General features: G+C 42.6%; 1 protein-coding gene across 2 annotated transcripts; it reads right to left on the bottom strand.

The window, feature by feature from the left end:
* Positions 1–1,194: 1,194 nt before the first annotated feature.
* cab39 (calcium binding protein 39) lies at positions 1,195–20,135 on the bottom strand. 2 transcript variants are annotated; one of them, XM_080772620.1, is made up of 9 exons: positions 19,932–20,135; positions 13,894–14,051; positions 13,459–13,623; positions 11,170–11,288; positions 10,202–10,370; positions 9,773–9,832; positions 7,471–7,536; positions 6,252–6,395; positions 1,195–3,702 (listed from the first exon to the last, which is right to left on the bottom strand). In XM_080772620.1, the coding sequence occupies exons 2-9, from the start codon at positions 14,005–14,007 to the stop codon at positions 3,514–3,516; spliced, it is 1,026 nt and encodes a 341-aa protein (XP_080628746.1). In that variant the 5' UTR covers positions 14,008–14,051; positions 19,932–20,135; the 3' UTR covers positions 1,195–3,513. The 2 variants fall into 2 exon arrangements, with proteins under 2 accessions (XP_080628746.1, XP_080628747.1); XM_080772621.1 differs by having other exon boundaries at positions 19,955–20,135.
* Between the last annotated feature and the right edge of the window lie 986 nt (positions 20,136–21,121).

Here is a 21,121-nt window from a genome sequence, read left to right as displayed (position 1 = left end):
TGCTGGGGACCCCTTTGGAACACACAAAAAGACCCATGGGTCACCATCCCCATTGGGGATGCCCAGGCCACACTTTGAGAACCACTCTTCTACAAGCTTACATGTTGAGGTTTGTAGGTGTGCTGGTTTCAGCATGCAACGACACAGATACTACGGAGTAAATGAGCATGTCTTTTTTTTTGGGCCAAATTATAGCATAGGTTTTCACACTCAATGGCTATGTGAAAGTACACAGAGCCACCAGCCGATGCAAGAGAAATGCCAACTGCTATAGAAACAGCAGCAGCCGGACTTGGGCTTAAAATAAACTGTCCAAAAAGCATAATAATGCGGATAAACAAACAAAATAACCAGACACATGGAAGAGGACAGTGAAAGTGTGATAGTTGTGGACGGTGGGACAGAGGAGGATGTGAAGTCAACAATAGGGAAAGCAAGAACAACATTCAACATATTAAAGATCTGGAAAACCAAAACATCTAACCATGCTCAAAATATTCAACTCCAACGTCAAATATGTACTGCAGTATGGATCAGAAACCTGGAGGACCACCAACCACATCACCAATAAACTGCAGACTTTCATCAACCACTGCCTAAGACGCATCCTCAGGATCTTCTGGCCAAAACCGCATCAACCTATGGGAACGCACCAAACAAGAATGAGTAGAGGTACAGCCATAAGGAGAAAGTGTAGCTCGATTGGTCACACACTAAGGAAAAGCAAAATGGCAGTAACCAAACAGGCACCAACATGGAACCCACAAGGCAAATGGAGCAGAGGGAGAACCAAAGACACATGGAGAAGGATCACAGCCACAGAGCTAGATGTCAAACAGAAGGGACTGATGTGGAGAGGATGGCCCAAGACAGACAAGGGTGGAAATGATTCATCGATGGCCCGAAAGGAAGGCCTAAGTAAGTTTCAAACTCAACATTAAACATTCTAAATAGATCCAAGTTTGTATCCTGTCGCAGTGTTTGTGAAAAGCAGTAGTTCCCTAGCAACACAATTCCAATTCCACTGACACGGTCAAGGTCTATTAGAGAAATATTAAAGTGCATCACTGTTTCAACAAAGCAAATAATGTTCTCCAATGTTGAATAGAAACGAGCAAAAAAGGGAATGAAAATAGTTAGTGTTTGTTAAGGTATTTTGTCAAAGGCTTCATACAAAAATAATGTGACCACAGGTTCATTTTTATTTCAAAATGTTTGTCATTTTTTTTGCTTTATTTTTGTTGTTTCGGTCATAGCGCCCATGCCGTTTGACACTTTTTTAAAGAACCCACACACTATTATGTTGGAACTGGAGTCAAAGTCAGAGCACAGCCATACAGCTAGGAGTTAAATTTAACATCTCAACGTTGTTAAATATTTGAGAGAAAAAAAAAGAAGAAAAGAAAACAATCCAGTACATTTTTAGTAGAACATCATGCACAGCCAAAGGAGGAACATGCAAGTTCAGTGTGCATGGAGGAACACTGGGCCCTTTTAGGTAGTACAGTTTGGCGTTTACACTCAAATTTTTGCTCTTTGGAATAATGAAAATGCTAAACCGCATTACTTGATCTGTCATTCATCGCAAATTAACAATTCAGTCAAGTGAAATATGAGATTTTGCTCAGCCCCATGTAGATAACCCCCAACATGCCCAAAGTACTCGGTTACCCACAATGCATTACGCACTTAGTCTTATGCAACTGTACTGGAATTGTAAATCTGCAGGGAGAGAAAAAGGCTCAAACTTGAGAAAGGAGAAAAAGTTAAGAATGATGTGCCGAGTTCCTAAGCATCGTGACACAGTCACCCCTGAAGCAACACTTCAGTGCGGGACCACACAATGCTCCCAGGCAAAGCACTAACAATGAAAAATAAAACCCAAGTTAATAAAGCATCTTGTTGGTTGGTGGTGATGACAGGGTCTCGGCTCTGTAACAACGGGTTGGTCGTCTCAGGAGGACCCACAAAAAGTGCACCAGCACACACGATTTTGAGCACGCGCCAAATCCCTTTCTCTCCACTACACCCTTAGGTCTGACTTGCACGTAAGTTGCGTGCAGGGTGTCGATCGCCAGAAACAGCCGATCTGAATGCTGCGACACACTGTGGTGAGCTTACATCGGCTATTCCCGGCAATCGACAACCAAGTATGAATTATGACCTACTCGCATCCTCTTCCCAATCCAATCCTGTTCATCTTTTCAATCTGTGAGATATTCTCAAATAATAGTTGCAGAATAAAAAAAATAAAAAAAGAGTATAGATCCAGAGCTAATACCATGACATTCCTCCGCTGTACAAATTATTAATGACCTATTAGGTTAGCTAAACATGAGCTGGCCCTTTTAAAGTTTATGTACAAAAAGAAACCCACCAGCAACCATTTCAGCAGTAAAATTAAAAGCAAATAATAATAAGTTGATCATTTGCCATCATTTCATCTACCGTTAGATTTGATTAAATTAACCAAAAACAAGATGTTTAAGGTTATATATATATATATATATATATATATATATATATATGTCAAGGTTAAACAAAATCTACAAAGCAAAAAAGAAGAGTCATATGTACATGTTTCACCCCGTCTCAGAAAAACAAATTACCCAACTCTCAGGCTGTACCAAAATAATACCTATATCGCTCCCTATTCATTTTCCTCATGTGCTTTCAAGTGCTGTGTGTCGTTACAAACGCACACAGGAGCTGAATGGTTCTATATGTCGTCGACTTGAGACCCAGTTTAAGAAATGCATCACTGGATGAAGGCATAAATGCAAATAGTAGCTTGTTGGTGGGCGATGCGTGTGCACACCCGAGTCTGTGGGACTGAACATGGGAGGCTGCCTCGGCGATGTGGCCGGGTACAGCCGTGGTTGTTTCCGTCACATTTCAAGGCATGCAACAAAAACCCCAATGTTCAACTTGCTAGTACCTGTCACAAGGTTTTAGCCCATTGTTCTTGTCAGTGTGTGTGTGTGTGTGTGTGTGTGTGTGTGTGTGTGTGTGTGGCTAGCGTGCATGTTTGTGTCTCGACCAGGAAGTCTGCATAAAGATAAATGTGTTGAAATTCTCTTTTTTTTTTACTTGACATTTGAAGGACTGTTGCGTCATTAATGATATAACGTTAACATGTCTCAATGTGCAAGAAAGCAGCAGCATCTATTATTTTCTCTTATTTCGTTTTGAAGGAAAAACTGAAAAAAGAAAAAGAAAGACAAAAACAATAATACTCTAAATGTCCACCGAGGAGCAGAGGAGTTGGCAACTTCCTGATGAGTAGATACGGGCATGTTATTAAGTTTGTTTTTGTCGGTTTTCCATTTTTGTTTCCTCGGAAACCAGAAACAGCAGCTGCTTGGGAGGGGGGGAGGGGGGGGGGGGTCGTCCATTTAGCAAGACTCGGATCTGGACCTGAATCCAGATGAAATGGTCCTGGTGGCTCCTCCCCCTGTCCCTGTACCCCATTGCCCCCTCTCCCACCCGACCCCTCTCAGCCACCCCCGACCCTCAGGCCTCCTGGGGGACAGGTCTCTTCAGGTCCCTGATCTGTTTGACCAGGTAGGTCTTTTCATCGTTGAACTGTTCGTCCTCGGTCCTGTCGTTCTGGAACTTGCTGAGGAACTCGATGAGTTTGGTCTGGTTCTTCAGCAGGATGTCCAGGATGGGCTGGGTCTTGTTGGGGTTGGCCACGAACACCTGGAGAAGACACGCACACGGAAACGTCTCTGAAGCATGCTGGTCCGAGAGAACGCTATTCTAATTCTTAACTTAATAAGACCTGAGGCTGATTCTACAAAATGCATTCTAAATCAGTATAGTTCTCACACTTTCAAGATTTTTCAAAAATCGCAGATGTACAAGCTCGCAGCACGGCACAAAGTGACGTGCTGTGAGCTTGTACATCTTTTTTAATAGCCAACGCAAATGTCAAAAAGTCACACCCGTGTGAAGTGAGGGGCGCTCTTATCATTATGCATCATCTCATTCCGTCCAATTAAAATTAGGACAATGTTTACACTCAAAAGCCATTCAATATCAATGGCATTTAATGTTTGTGTTGGGACAAAGTTTGTATTTACACACACACTAAAAGCTGGACATAGCTAGCGCCCCGGTTTTAACGGGTTAACGCAGCACTTTACCAATTATATGAAAATAGATGAACACTATCGCTCATAATATGGCATTTCTGTCTACACGCTCTGTATCTCAAATTAGCTGTGGGGTGGACAGTTCAGAAACCTGCCTACCAACGACGTCATCGGTAGGCAGGCAAGAGAAAGGCTGCAGTTTCTATTTGCTTGGAATTCAAGATTCAAGAATGTACAAGTACATGATGCACTGTGAAAAAGTTAGGTTGGGGTGCTCCACAATACACAAATAAAAACAGTACATAAAATAACAATAATTCATCTAAAAAGGTTAAAAACAGTTTAAAACCCCATGATCAGCATACAAGGTCGTCATACTACAGAAAAAGTTAATTGTTTTGACTTGTTTAGCAGTACCAGTCCCTCCCAAGCCTTACAGCCTGGGGGAGGAAACGTTTTGTCAGTCTGCTAACTTGTGCAGGCTTTGATATTCCTGATACCTCTTCCCTGATGGCAACAGTATATGAACAGACCGTTATGGGTGTGTGTGTGTGTGTGTGTGTGTGTGTGTGTGTGTGTGTGTGTGTGTGTGTGGGGGGGGGGCGTCCTTGATGATCCTCAGGGACTTCCTGAGGCAGCACTGGGTGTACAGCTCCTCCAAACCGGCCCAGGCAGCAAACATCCAGTGATGCACTCGGCAGTGTGCACCACCCTTCTGAGAGCCATAATGGTCCCTGTCTGTGCAGCTCCCATACCAGCTGGTGAAGCTGCTCGTCAGCAGCCTCTCAATCGTCCCTCGGTATTGGACTCAGGCCAAACTTTTGGACGTGTCTGAGTCCATATAGCCACTGTTGTCTTTGCGAGCACCACAGTTGTGTGTTCCTCACATTTCAGCTTCTCGTGAATGTTCACCCACATAAGTAATGAGAGGCAGAGTCCTGCAACGGGTCAGATACCCCGTGGGTACCCGAGTTTGACAGGTGGGAACGGGAGGGAAATATACTTTTATAAGTTAACAGGTACGGGCGGAACGCAACGCAACACGGGTGGGTGACCTTTTTTTAATCAGTGGACCCGCACTGCACAATGTTATAAACAGCAGCTGAGCTGGGGGTTTTCCTCAACAGCGGAGACAAGTTCAATCCGTCACATGCCCAAGGAATCGACAGTGATGTCACATCACTGCCGATTCCTTCATAATGGCGTTCTGTTTCTGCTGCTGTGCTTCCCTGTGCTACTTCCTTGTTGCATAGCAGTGACATCACGGCCGAATCCTTGCTTCCTTATCGTAGCATTTCACGTGTGGAGTTTATTTTTTTATCACCAGGCTGCAGCCAGTAGCCTATATTTTCGTTCGCGCTGATGAAACACCAAGGGATTATTATGCCAACATTCAACAAAAGATGTAAAGCTAACCCAGGTAATGTTGGCCTAATGCGTCACTCTGTCTAAGTGTAAATAAAGTTAAAAAGATTAGCCTGATGAGTGATGACCGTGTTTGAAAAAGCCTTGGATCAAGACGGTCGACTCATCAGGCTAATCTTTTTTTTATCATGCTCTCCTTATATATATTATGCCAATAATCCATTTAGGTCGAAATCATGATATAACTTTATGTTATGATAATAAGCAGCAGTAGCCTCAGTCAACTACATGTCTTCTGTTCCGTGTGCAACACACTGCCGCCGCCCACCACCACACCACATGCGGTGTTGGATGCAATAAAGTCAATGATAGCTATCGGTGCCTGTGATACTAACGGGTAACGGGGCGGGTAACAGGTAAATTTTTTGACGGGCGGGGCAGATCTGGTTTCGAGTTTTATATAAATCACGGGTAACGGGCGGGTTGCGGAACTGATGATTGACGAGCGGGATGGGTGCGGGTATCGATAATTGGACCCGTGCAGGACTCTGCTGAGAGGTTTCCACCTAGTCAGGATTCTGAACTGGCTTCAGCCCATCTCTGGGATCAATTACTGACCGCAGCATTGAGCATTAGTGAGGACCAATTATATAAAGATATGGTTGCAAATATATATATTAGTAATAATTATGAATAATTTGTAATTAATTATTACTATAATTTTAATAATCTTTTTATGATGATGATAATGATTACTAACCATTAGGAAAATTCAATGCAATGTTTTACCTTAAAAACATGGAAAGCCTCAAACTGAATGTTGCGGCTTTTGTCCCGTAGTAGGTTCATCATTAGTTTCAGGTTCTCTGGCTTGCTGATGTATTTCGTCATGATGGTGAAATTGTGCCGATCCAGAAGCAGCTCTCCCAGTAACTACAGAGAAAACATTAGGCATGAAGCACACAGACTGGTTCCCAAAACATTTTCACGTTCACCATTTGATACTATTCTTTATCCCTAGCACACCAATCTGCACCACAAACTCCAAATGGATCCATACAATTTAGGCATTTAGCAGACGCTCTATTCTATAGCATACTCCTATTTTACAGACGTTTCGGCGCTGTAGTGCCGAAATGATTTCGGCTCGTCAGAAAATATCAGTAGCACCGAAGAGACGACTTTAGGACGGTACACCCCCCCCCCCCGAACCTCAAATGACGTCACATTGTAGACTCTACAGAGCCGAACCGACTTTTATTCGGCTCTAAAATAGGAGTATGAATCGACTCTTACAAGTAGCAAGGAAATGCACACATCAAAGGCAGAGAGACAGTGTAGTGCCTCAGCGAGCTAGGATCACAGGTAAACCCAAGAACCTAGCATCAATCTAAACAAAATTCGATCAAAACATAATCTGTACATAGAAACAATAGAAACTATAAAATACCAGTTATACAATGAACCTAGGATCTGTCAAATTAACATGCCATCTAAATTACATTTGAACCTTGGCTAGGTCAAGTGCTACAGACTAACGTTGAAGTTTGAAGAGACAAGGCTTCAGATTATGGCAGTGAGTGAATCTGCAGTTCTAACTGCATGGGGAGATTGTTCCACAATTTGGGAGCCAGGAGAGATAAGAGTCTGGGACGTGTGGAGCGTTGTCCCGGATGACACAAAATGAGTGACACACCAGATTAATTTCAAGCCAGTTTCATGTGATGGCAGCATTGGCAGGCGATGCCTTTACACATAAATTACATCCATAATCCATATTAATATTCAAACAGAGATGAAGCAAATATTTCAGAGGGCATCGACTGACAAGTTATACATTACACAATATGCTATGTCCACAAGATGGCGCTTCGTCATTAAAAATGAGGGTACTTTCAGAAACCCAACACTGCAAGAGACCGTCCATCCCTCTTATAAAAATAACTCAAGAAAAGATGCATACCTCAAGATGTGACCCGTTTACTATGGCACGACCCCTAACCCTTACCTTGAGGGATTGCCTCTTAGTCACGTAGTTCTCTGAGTGGAGTAACTTCTCATATTCACTAAAGAACTGGAGAGACAGGGATAGAGAGAGACATATAGAGTGGAGAGGACAGACAAATATGGTCTTTTAGGCTATGTAATGTAATCAAAATCGAAAAACACATTCCTAGGTGGTTTGAAATGAGATGTGTCTCAATCTAGACACCGTAGCCAGATTTATATTTAATTGTACCACCGTGTTGTTCACCAAAAATACTTACAGATTGGCTATATTCGGCCATTATAAAAAATATTTTTTTCTTCTCTTTAAGATGTATATGTTGCGTACTTGTTAAGCATTACCGTTAACCTACCTGCATTTCTGTTGACCAATAATTTAGACCTATGAATGCCTGAATACACAAGCCTGAATCCGATCACTTGCAATTAACAGTGTGGTGGGCGGCCAGTATTTGAGAAACAATGGAGAGTGTGAGTAAATACTAAAATAATGTTTCATCCAGTAGCGTCTTGTTTCTAAACAATGACAGGATAATAAGTGTTCTCCACACACACAGTCACAGTGACTTTGTGCTCGGAGACCACACATGACATCTCAAATGTCTGGTTTTGATGTTGTAAGCATTCAGCCGCTATCACAATCAATGCTATGCTCATTTGCATAGAATTGGTGAAAAACATTGTACGTTCATGATGAAGTGGACAATGACTTCAAGGTGGCTTTTAGGGCTGGGCAATGTATTGACATTATTTCAATATAAAAAATAGAAAATAGAAAAATAGCTGATCTACAAGCACAGCATGTCACATTACGATGCACGGTGAGCTTGTAGACCTATTTTGGCAATTTTCCAAAATAGATTAAACAAGTAGTTTTTTATATTATCGTCACAGAGTTATTCGTTTAAAAGTATTGTGATATTTGATTTGTACCTATAGCCGACCTAAAAGCTCACAACGCATCACACCATGACTCGTTGTGAGCTTGGAGATCGGCTATATTTGCTATTAGTTTTACTTGTTTTTTAAAGCATTCACCTCCTGTAATGACATGCCCAAAATGGAGCTGCCAGGTTGAAAGTTGTTAATTAAAATGTTCATAGTTAAAGTTTTCTCTCGTGCCGTTTTTAATGAGTATCCGTTTATTGTGCCAAAGGCAGCTTTCAAAGTGGCAGAGGTAGAATGGCGTAAACCTCGCCTGCCTGCCAGGAGAATAGCTTACAACTTGAGAAGCTACAGTATATCAATCACGGCCATCTCAACAAACCTCTACCATGTCACCACCTTTGTGCTTCCTTGTTGTTAACTGTGGATTCCATTCATGGTCATACAACAACATTGATTGACTGATTGTCCGTCCTTAGGCTAAACTATTTCATATTGTCACTACGAGCCAGATCACATACAGACAGACTCTAATAAAACAACATGCAATGTATCATACACAATACTACATTATGCATTTATCATTTTTGTTTGGTGCCTTGCTTATTTTTTTTATGTTTTATTGATTATCTAGGGCCATCCCACATTTATTTTAAACATATTTTTTAGGGCATTGTGTATCTCTCTCCAATAGTCTTTGATAAATCCCAGAGAACATGGCCTAAACTTGTGTTACTATGGTAGTGGGAGCTATTCCACTTGGTTTCCAATATGTACTAATTATTTCAAGATATGACAATGCGAACTTTCTCAACTGTAGGGAACTGTAGCGGACTGACCTCATGCTTCCTTCAATGCATGAGGAGTCCAAGCTGCTTCTTTTCACCTGACAGGGGGGAGTTTCCCCGGCCGGACGTAGAACGTGGTAGCGTAGCGCGCATTATTCCGACCAGTTCCTTTCCCCTCCATCAGGCGCCACGGCTGGCCAGGGGGAGGTAGTTTAGAGACCAGGATTACTGCATGTTTTTTGTACCTACCCTAGGGGACACGGGGAGAACATGCAAACTCCACACAGAAAGGCCCTTTCGCCAACCCCCCTCAGGTATATGGGCACTGATGACGCGGAGGAGAGAACACGCCCAGCGCCCACAGCGTCCCCAGTGGGAATCTAACACGGGACCTTCTAGCTGTGAGGCGACAGCACTACCGACTGTGCCACCGTGCCCCCTTTTTATTCATTACTTTTATTTACTTCAGATATAAAAATAGAGAATGCAAAAACATTGATTCAATTTTAATAGATTTTTTGGCATCTATTGTTAGGTATGCATGATGACCACGGATGTGCTCTACTTATGTTTAAGTAGTTCACCATAGCAATACAACCATCATCAGGTTTCAGGTCAGTCTGGTCTTACCTTATCGTAATTCTGCTCCAGGAACTCGGCGCTCAGTAGCTTGTGTCTTGTGAGCAAGTCCTGGGAATATAAAACACAGGGCAGTGAATTTTCTGCCTGACAGCTAAAAAAGGAGGCCAATCTGGAATACAGCCATAGCATATCAATACTTGGGCCTGTGTTTAAGTCAGCCTACATAATGTCTGCTACTGACAACTGCAAATGTTAACCACTGTAGTAGTTCATCAGGCAGGGAATTTTAATTATTTCAATTAGAAATGAACATGCCATTACCTAATTGGTGTTTTTAGAGGTGTACTTATGGAGTCACAAGTCACACAACCGTGGCAGATGTTCAGAGCATTAATTAAAACCAAAACGCATACAGGCCTGATTAATATGTAAAAAGAAAATCAGGTCAAGCAGCTGCCTTAGCAAAGCAGCACTCACTTTAAAAGTGGCAAATGCATCTGAGGCTATGTCGAATGTAGACATCTCCACATATCTGAAGAAGTCGTAGAACTGCTCTGACCACAGGGTGATCTTGGCCAGCGGCTCATGTCTGATGCACTCTCTCAACATGATGCCGCAGTTCAGGGCAATCTCTGGGGACTCGTACCTGGACACAGAAACAATATGGGCTGCAGTTAGCAGTTAGCATTCTCAATAGGGTTGTCTCTCACTCAGCCATGCACACTGTTCACTGAACGTACAGTCAGTAACCACACAACAACAAAAATACTTGGGCTGGACGTGGGCTCATAGCAATTTCTAAAGATTGAATAACCTGCTTAGTTCCAATGGGGTCAAGACAAAAGCAATGGTGATGTCGGGGTGAACCACAGTAATCCAGGCAATTTTACATTTGAAAAGATGTGTGACCAATATTTTAGACAAGAATGATTGCTTGGTTAGCTGAGACTCTTTCAACCTGGTGTCCATATTTTGGGCATGTTATAGGCCAAAACTCTTCTTAACATAAACAGCGTGCGTCTCTTAGAACCATAACATACTCGGCAAGAGAGCCATTAATTCTTTAACAGGCACTATACTCATTTGACCGGGGTTACCCACTGGTCTTTCCAAGGCTCATACAACACCAAATCTTTTCCCTGCAAATAGCCGACCTACAACCCACAATGTGCTGCGTTGTGAACTTGTTAGGTTATTTTCACCAAATGTTCAGCTATTTTCATAGGGTGTTGTTCACCTATTATGATGAATTTTTTTAATGGTACTAAAGTGGAATGTAGGAAATTTTGATACCGTTTATGTAGAAATGAGAAGCTGTATGTGTGTGTGTGTGTGTGTGTGTGTGTGTGTGTGTGTGTGTGTGTGTGTGTGTGTGTGTGTGTGTGTGTGTTTGTGCGTGTGTGTGTGTGCATCCGTGTGTGCATTGTGCAGGTGCATCTCCTCACCCCTTCAGCAGCATAAAGAGGATGTTCTGTTGGGTGCAGAGGTACTCCACCGTGGGCGTCCGGGTGCCGATCTGACGTCTCAGGATGTTGTTAAAGATCTGAGCCACATCCTTCTTCCCCTGTTGGCCACACACACACACACACAGTTATCGAAGGCCAATGGGAACTACACTCGGATTTTGACGATTGAAACATGTACATTGTCTTATCCAGTAAGTACAGGATATAAGTATATTGTCTCTGTACATAGATTCTAGGGGTGCACCAGTCAAACAAAGCAAGTTAACTCACATGTCATCTCCCACTATTTGTAGCTACCTGTGTCCCATCACACCAATGCAATAATTCTCCATCGCATCCATTAGCTTTTACACTGTTGTACGTTTCATCCAATCACTCAATAGTTTCCCAGGCTGAATGTCATAATGCCCTAACTCACACGTCATGAGAGCCTGTGGCCGCACGCACGTGCGCGCACTCAACAGGGAACCATCCTGTTTTCAACACACATTTGCTTCAGATTTGTCAACCTCTTCTTAGCCAGATTGGTCAGTTTATTAGCTTATTATATTATTATTATTATTATCAGCTTATTATATTATTATTTAAAAAGATATATATTTTTGGGTATTTTTTGCCTTTGGAAACGGGGAGAGAGATGGGGGGGAAGACACAAAGCAAAGTTCGCGGACCCAAACCCACGACACACTGTCATGCTGGATTACCAGCCTGGACCGCTAAGCCGGCCCAAGCCACATATATTTTTAAGCCATTTCAAGTTAAACTAAAAGGCCCAAAAGTGTCTAGTAATGATGACTCTGCTCGATCATTAGCAATTGAGATTAAGTTGCTGTGTGTGCAGTTTGTGAACGAAGCTGCACACCTCACAATGCAGAGTGGTGATGGTGTACGCCTCATTTGGCCAAATGAAAATAGTGATCTATATAAATACTATAATATCACAATAATCAATGAATGTAAATTACTATTTTAGTGAACTAAGGCAGGCATGATTCAACAAAAAAGCGAATTCTTCATGCATGGATGGATTTTCAAAAAAACACACCAAATTCACATGCTTTTGTGAGTTTCGCGTTCCCTTCACCAGGCATTTCAGGCTGTTTCATAGATAAATGTGTCATGTTGTTATGGATGTCGCGGCATGAACTGTGAGCCTGTGATTGTCTACTTTTGAGGGGACGGACACACAGACAAACACTGTTCTTGACATCTTCGTCTTAAAAAAAAGAAACCGACCTGGTGAGGTAGACACGATTTGATGAGGTTCCGATAACTATGGTTAAAAGGACGATAATAACCCACAGACTTTTAAAGTTGGTAGCAAGGCAGTGAAAGCAGAAGTTGACATATTATTATGACATCTCATTTTTCATCTCGAGTTGTTGGCTGAAAACTGCATTTTCAAAAGTGATAATTTGCATGGAATATGTCAATTAGCCAATATGGAAATATGCCACTGGTGGCAAAAGACTTGCATATTCAATATCTATCCTTATGCTACAAAATCTGTTTTCCAATGCAGTGTTGCATCAGTAGTGGGAACTGGGAAGGAAGACAGATGTCTTCTACAGATAACGGGACACACGTCACGTAGCTACTGTGAGAGATGAGCAGGCAACGATTTCAACACCTGCGCACTACAGTGACAATATCAATCCGGTTAATGTACTTTCCCATATATTGCATCATATGATAATTCATTTATATCCTTTCCTGTTCCAATGCAGAGGAGGATGAGTACAAGACGGTGAGACAGATAGCACGATACAGTGACTCATCGTGTGATGGAGTGACTCACAGGAGCCCAGCGCAGTAGCTGACACGCACACGCACACGCACGCACACGCACACGCACACGCACACACACACACACACACACACACACACACACACAAGACTGATTCTGACACATTGCATGTGCATGCCCACTTATCCAAATGTGAGCCACTCAAGTCACGTACAATCCAGCATCTGTCCACCAGAGATTTTTACGGCTTTAGCAGTGACTCTCAAACATTTTAATTTCAAGGAGCCCCAGTCTGCCCTGCATTACTCTACGGACCACTATTTAATCTGGGACCATAATTTATATTGAAAAATCATTGTTAATTTAACTCTTGAGAGTGTACATTTGTACACCGAGTTACAGTCCCAAAAGGGTCTATTTGGTTCCTAACTATCATTTAGCTGGGAACCCCCTGGAACTCCGACCCGGGACCCCACTTTGAGAACCACTGCACTTACGAGGGTGCCGAGCACCTTTCTCACCTCAAAGTCGATGAGCTGCAGGTCCGCTACGAGGGTGCTGAGCAGGCCGCTGTTGTAGAGCTCCTGAGCCAGCTGGGCCACCGCCTCCGTCTGTGGCTCCTTCTCATTGGTGCCGTAAAGGATCTCCTTCATGGCCACAAGGCTCTTCGACACCTCCTCTGTGGCCTGGACGGACGGACCAAAATACAAAACATTTAATTCATTCATTCCAAATCTTTCCCAGGCCTGGAAAACTGTCTTTTGAAATTTCAAGATATTTCTAGGAATTTAATGACTATGTTGTAGGGACCTCACTCCAAACCCTTGATGCTGGGCATTGTTGGGTACCATTTTTTATAGTATTTGGTATGACTCGGCCATGGACTGAACCCTGACCTCCCAATCTCAGCTGGTAAGGCCAAAACAGGCCAAGCATGTAATACTTGTATTGTATACCTTCTCCGCCTTCTTGTCGGAGATGTCATGCTTCTCCAACACCTGCATGCTGTCCTTCAGGTTCTTGACTATGTCCGCTGGCGACTTGTGGGACTTGCCGAAGGGGAAAGGCATGGTGGATGGTTACCAGGGGGGCGACCAGGCAGCGTGCTGTCCACCTAAAAATAGACAGGACAAGACGAGAAAGGGCGGATCAGAGCCCTGGGAGGACAGAAGATGACGATGACTTCAAAGGAGGCCTGCATGTAAACATAAAGATTTAGTTCAGATTTTGGGGGGGAAACTTGCCATTAATATAAGATTTGCAAAAGGTATTAATTGATTGCCTGAGTCCTGTAGTGAGAGTTCTGCTCTGGTTTTAGTGAATTATTAAGTAGTTCCGGTCATTTGGTGGGTAGCCTGAAAGAGCCAGCCCTGTGCTTTTCTGGGTATAGAAGGGCGGTTCAAACTAGCGCTGGAAACAGACAACAAACTTGGTTCACCAACGTATGTGCCCAGTGCCCACCTCCAGACTTATGTGCCCACCTCCAGACTTATGTGCCCACCTCCAGACTTCCCAGGTTCAGCAGGTTTGGGGGCTCCTGTCTGATGACTACAACATGACATAAGATATCATCCGTCCCCGACCGGATCATAAACCCGAAATAAACCCCAGGCTACTTCACAGGCAAGATTCACACTGAGACAGTTTGATTCAAACTGTTCCAGTGAATACGATTGCCTGGTCCCCGCTGGCCATGATTCACATTGGCCTTGATTCTACCTCATCCGAGTACACTTCATTCAACTGTGAATCTGCCCTTATATCCACAAAAACCAGACCAGAATTTCCTACAACTTTCAGTCAACAAATCTGAACTAACCCTTTAAGAAAGATAGGAAGAAAGATATCACTCACTCTGTGGAATGAGCAGTAGTGAGAGAATATAAGAACTAAGGCTTCAACACTATCGAGTTCCTCTGAATCCTTTCACTATAAAACGGCTATGACTAACCAACGATTCATAAGTCACAACTGTGCTCAAATAACGATGATATCCCACTGGACATCGTCAAGTCTGGACAGAGGCAGATTAAACCCAATTTTAAGAATAGCAGGAGCAGCAGATTATAGTGAATGAATGTGAAGTTTGAAGATGAATAAACACTTTGAACTTCTAGCTGACAAAGAAGTAAACACTTTACCCTACTACTCACATAAAACTAAGGTACAATTAGGTTCAATAGGTTGGGTCTGTAGGTCCTGTGTTTATTAACTGCCATCACAAATGAATGGCAGTGGGTTGTGCAATGAATAAAGATTGATTTATTAATTATGATCTATCTATCAGTCTACCTATCACGCCTAGATATATCCATCTAGGCATGCTGGATGGCTGATTACTCATTGCAAGGCTGTAATTGTGACAGATCATTTTGAATTCATGTTTAACCCAGCCCAAAACAGTATAGTCGGAGGTCGATTGCCAACTGGACTTGTTTGGTCGGGTTTCCGACAGGCTAGCCCGCCGTTAGCCCTGGGCTGGTGAAAAGTGTTTTGTTTTTAAACTTTTTATGCAGGAACGGAGAGTCTGTCTGAGAGACTGTCTCCGTTTCTCCGGTGTTGCCAGATTCTGTGAGTGAAAAAACCGACCAGGTCTATGAAAATGAGTGACCAGATTCACAATTTTCTAACACAATCTTGAAAGCAAGCCCAAATAAGCAACTAATCTTCAGAAATAAGCCCAAAAAAAAAAAACCTACAATTATGAATATTCACAAGCGACTTTACAGGAAAACAAGCCCAAAATCGCTTATAATAAACAGACCTACAATAGCAACGCTGGCGGGCTGCTACTTTCGCCTCCTGGTGTGGTGTGGAGGTGTCAAGAATGCAATGTGCTGTCAGCCAACAGTAGTTGTAGTCTGCCAACAGACTACAAGAGACTAGCAGTCTGAAGTAGTAAGATTGGTGGAGAGTCACCTTATCACGTAGGCCTAGCCTACAGTACCTACTGTAAACCAGGGCTGGCCACACTTTTTGGACTTGACAGCTACTTTCAAAATGACCATCAACAAGATCTACCCACCAAAAAATATGATCCCATTGCTGAAAATAGCTGAAAAAGTTATTCGAGGGACCTTTGGAATAGCGGTACTGGCATATAAACAAAATGCATTTGGAATGGGACATTTTGAATTGGTACTAGTAGCAGGATATAACTTTGTAATGCTACTGATGTTTGTGCTCAACATTCTTGTAAACAAAGTATTCCATTGTGGGCACTAGGGTAACAGGCCCTTTTTTATATTATTTAAATTATATATGTTTTAGGGGCATGTCATCTGAACTACCTGCACAGCCTTTGTGATCTACCAGTAGATCGTGATCTACCTTTTGGGCACCCCTGACCTAAACTATGACGACATGACATTCATGACATAGTTCATATACTTTGCATGACCCTCTCCCCCAAACACAGGCTAGAATCTACAAACAAAGTAAACAGTAACACTGACAATAGTTTCTCTCTCTCTCACTCACACTGTGCGCGCACGCACACACACACACACACACACACACACACACACACACACACACACACACACACACACACACACACACACACACACACACACACACACACACACACACACACACACACACACACACACACACACACACACACACACACACACACACACACACACACACACCTCAATGAACATGTGTGTCAGTTCAAGAGATCTCTCAAATCACGAGTCCACACACCAACACAAACCCCCAACTTAATACACACTTAACCAATTCACAAAGCTCACAGCCATGCTGGTATAGATGAAGTAGCGTTCCCTAGCCCATCCATCAACCTTGCACCTTTGTGCAAACGTATATAGGGTTTAACTTGTTAAGATTAGTGCAGGGCTAGGTACATCTCTGTGTGGGTGGGCCCATGCTATATCAAGAGTTTTCAACACTTTAATCACCACCAGTACTGATAAGTGTCGGCCCTACATTTGTCTTCCGAGCTCAGATAGTCAAATGGCATGACTGAGTCAACTCTTCTGAAATTAAACCAAAGTTCAACATCACATTGTACATTCACAACATGGACTACTTTCCATCTATAATTGTATTTATATTTTGATTGTGTGCCGTGACCCGTCATGCTCATTTGAGCACAGGTAGAGAACCTAGCCTGTGTTTGGGGATGTTGTTCATTTATTTTGTCAGCTGACACCCAAGCCATACAGCGTGTATTTGATATCTCTGACACACAGATGCACTGCCGTCTCAGCTAACAGCTAACAACAAACTAGCTACTAGAAAGATGCACAGATCAAAGACGTCAACGATAGTAGAGATGGAAGATCGTGTACACAGTCCAAGTAGTTGCTTGTTCAACAGAGATAGAAGAGGCCTTGGCTCAGTGGTCCAGGCACCTTGGCTGGTAATCCAGTCTGGTGAGCCGCGGGTTCGACCCCTGTCGTGACTCCCGGCGGCCTTTACTGCATGTCACTACTGCATGTACTGTTGTACTGGGACCTACCCAGTACAACCAGTCAACCACAGTCTAATACTGTTATACTGGGAGCTTCTAATACATGTGTCAATTAAATATTGTTGAAGTTTTACACTGTTGGCCACTGACTGGGCAGCTGTACTGGAGCAATATTAGGGTTGCCTTGCTCAAGGACAGATTTATTGTTGCCTTTGCAACCAGAGGGATTATGTTAATGCTTTTTCACTCTTATAGTAGCCAAGTACATATAATATTCTACGTCCCAGGTACATCTATGCGATGTATTTTAGTTATATTTCATATTCTATTATATTTCATGTTAAATTTGTGTCAATGCTACAGCAATTCCCCCTTTTCTTTTATTAGGAATTATAACACATGTCGTATTCTGTATCTCATAAGCTATATTTAGCTTTTTAATATGTTAGACTTTTATTGATCCCAAGAGGGTTGTCATCGAATCATTGATAATTAATGATCATTTGATAATGTAATGTAAACGATAAAATAGTGGAATTGAAGGAATGGTTCTCAAACATTTTCATGTCAAGGACCGGCTCATAAACAGTTGTTCCAATCCAGGGGAGCCCGATAAGATGATTTGTCAAGATTGGTTGTGAACTTTTAGAATGTCTATTTTCAAAGAACCACAACCACTGTGACTGCCCTAAACCAAAAGCCTGTTGCTGTCAAAAAGCGCCCCCTGTACTGTAACGTGTGGGCAGAGGGTCCCCATTTAGAACGCTGAACTAGAGCCAGGAATACAACCAAGCAGTACTAAAGTGGCAGAGTGACAGGGCATCATTCATATCGGATGTGTCATGTCATGCGCCACCGTGACCTTGCTGAGATATAAACTCGACTGTGTCCTCGCTCTGAACTCTGTTCTCCCCCGGCCGGTGGCAGAGTTCGTCCTCGCTAATTCTTGATTAATCTCTGCGGTGCACACACCTCCTTGCTTGCCACTTCGCCAGGTGGCCAAATCCGCCTTTCACACAGACTATCTACTAGACAGCAGGCAGCATTCTGACCTGCTTCAGTGTCCATGACGCAAATAGTCCGCCTGCCTCTGTGCCTCCACATATGGCAGGTTAAACAGTGCAGCAGCTGCCTCTACCTAACCACCACCCAACTCTGATGATTGTAAATCTGGTGGCTTTGAGCTGAGACTCTGCACGACTTCTTCCCCACATAATCCTCAGTGCTGTTAAATGTATCCATGATTTGTAACTCAGGTACACTCTTTTGGACCTGTTATATTTCATATTTCTCAGAGTTCAATTATTACTAGAGAATGAGATACGGAGATACTCTTCTCACAGTCACTGACATATCATAGGCTAGAAAGACTTTTTTTTAAAAGGACTAATGCAATGTGTATGATGTGAACAATTTATGCACACAGCAAATAAAACAATCCTCAACTTAATTTGCTCACCTAGTCACTAGTGTTTTTAGTTCTTTAAGCCCAGAGCAAAGTGACTGTGCCTCTACACTTGTCTAGCAGTCAGTCAGTCTCACCTGGGCTCAGCTAGCATGGCCTGCATTCTATTTAAAAAATCACTGTCCACCAAACAACAGTGCTGCTGGCAGTGTGTGTGTTGTGTATTATGAGAGAGAGAGAGAGAGAGAGAGAGAGAGACTATAAACAAACCAAGGATAAGTCAGTTATGTCACATCTAAGTGTCATATAGCGGAAGTGATTCATATTCAGACCCTTGGAACATAACAAAATGCTCCGTTGTCACCAGCTCTACAAAAAAATGAATTGTTTTACATTTAAAATGAAGTACACCATTTTCTTTATTTTTTTGGCATGCGACTCTTGCCATGCATGACTTTGTCTTTGTATAGGCCTAGTTGTACATACCATGATTTTTATAATACGTTTTATCAGAATGATTTATCATTGAGGCAGCTTTTGAATGGAGAATTTTACGTCAGTGTCTGAGCATAATAGGCATAGTGTCTATTATGATTTTACATCATGATGATGTACGATAAGAGCGCCCCTCACTTCACACGGGTGTGATTTTTTTTATACTGCCAAGCTTGTAGACTACTGTAGCCAGGTATCAAAAAGATTATATATAGATGGAGATAGTGTTTGTGACGTCACGGATACATCCTTGGCGTTCCGCGTCCCAACAGGCCTGTGGTCCAGGCTTGTAGCTGCTCACTGCTAGCAACATGAACTTAAAAAGCACATGAATGTGTCTGAAGAGTAGCGTCAGAAATAACAATATACTGCCGAACACTGGCGTCGCCGCTTCGAGCTCGTTGGGTCTTTAAGCATGCGATCGTGACACTGTCGTTCCACTTCCCACCCATACACCAGCACCACAAATAATACCCCAATATGTCTGCTCATCATCATCATCATCATCCTCATCCTCATCATCATCACTAGCCCAGGCTAGGAGGCTAACATCTCCGTCTGCTAGTGATGAGCAGCAGCAGCACCAGTCTAAAGTACAATGGCTGGCTGGGTAGCTCCACGGCTACCGTTTAGATCAAATAAGCACAAGATCAAACCTTCTCTCGAACGATGTTCTCACTTATGGTCTCCTCCCCCGATTTGTCTGGATCTGCCCCAAAAAAAGAAGGAAAAAAATAAACAAGGGCCAATTTTGGGCGCTGCGCTGAACGAGAAACTCCTTTGTTTTCCTTGTGCGTCGCCTCCCCTCGTTTGTAATGTAATTGTGTGACCACTGTTTCCTAGTTCTTTCTCTGCGTGCGACTGTGTGTACTAGGTTTAGCAATGTGGCTTGTCTACTCAGGGGCTGTCACTGGGAGCTAGGTGGATCTGGCGCCTCCCATTGGCTGGATAGGGTTATGGCAACAATACTGGTCGTTTAGATTTAGAGCAGTGGTTCTCAACCAGTGGTCCAGGGACCACCAGTTGTCCTTGAGGGGATTCCAGGTGGTCCCCACTCCCCAGCTAAATGATGGTTGGTAAACCAAATGTATACCCTTTAACTCTTGAGAGTGTAAAATGAAACCAAGTGGACCCTGGTTTCATTTCACACTCTCAAGAGTTACATTTTTGTTAAGCATCAGAGCATCTGCATTACTTTAATTAATTTAATTTACAAGAAGTCTACACAATTAGAGAATGGAATATACAATGGGCCTTATATGAAAAGGGTTGAAAACCACTGGCTTAGAGGTTAGGTGGCAAATATCCACTAGAGGACGCTCTAAACCCATAACATAAGAGCCCAGGCACTGTTGAGACGTTGAGACTGAGAGTGACTAATGGAGAGATAACTGGTGAAATGCTGTCTCAAAACTGCCGTGACATGTGTTGTGTTGTCATTGATGTAATAAATGCTGTTTGTTTGTTTGATTGGTTTATGTATTGATTTATTGATTTATTGATTTATTGAAAATTGTATTAACAGTTTGAATGGGTAGGCTACAAGAAAAGTACGGGTCAATACAAAATCTGCTAAGAGGATAAAACCAGAAAGACTTGTTTACATAGGGTCTTCCATTTTCAATTTATCATCGGAGGATGAGGATGCTAGCTAGCTGTTGAGAGAGAAAGAACACAAATTTGAGACACTGCATGCAGAATTCTGCAAATCCATTCTCCGCATCCAACGGAAAACATAAAATAACGCATGCAGAGCATAATTAAGACGATATCCACTAATTATCAAAACCCCAAAAGTTAAAATAAATTAGCTATTTTACACACTGGAAATGGAAAAGATACCCAA

The sequence above is a fragment of the Protomyctophum bolini genome, assembly GCF_963924005.1.
Source record: "Protomyctophum bolini genome assembly, chromosome: 9".
Classification (NCBI taxonomy): domain Eukaryota; kingdom Metazoa; phylum Chordata; class Actinopteri; order Myctophiformes; family Myctophidae; genus Protomyctophum; species Protomyctophum bolini.
This window is presented reverse-complemented; position numbering and strand designations above follow the sequence as displayed.

What these genes read in the sequence shown, in the direction of transcription:
- cab39 (XM_080772620.1), bottom strand. Translation starts at nt 14,007, where the DNA reads ATGCCTTTCCCCTTCGGCAAGTCCCACAAGTCGCCAGCGGACATAGTC. An exon ending in ATGCATTTGCCACTTTTAAA is followed by an intron (nt 9,833 to 10,201) that starts GTGAGTGCTGCT and finishes TTATATTCCCAG; the next exon opens with GACTTGCTCACAAGACACAA. An exon ending in AGGCTTTCCATGTTTTTAAG is followed by an intron (nt 3,703 to 6,251) that starts GTAAAACATTGC and finishes TGTCTTCTCCAG; the next exon opens with GTGTTCGTGGCCAACCCCAA.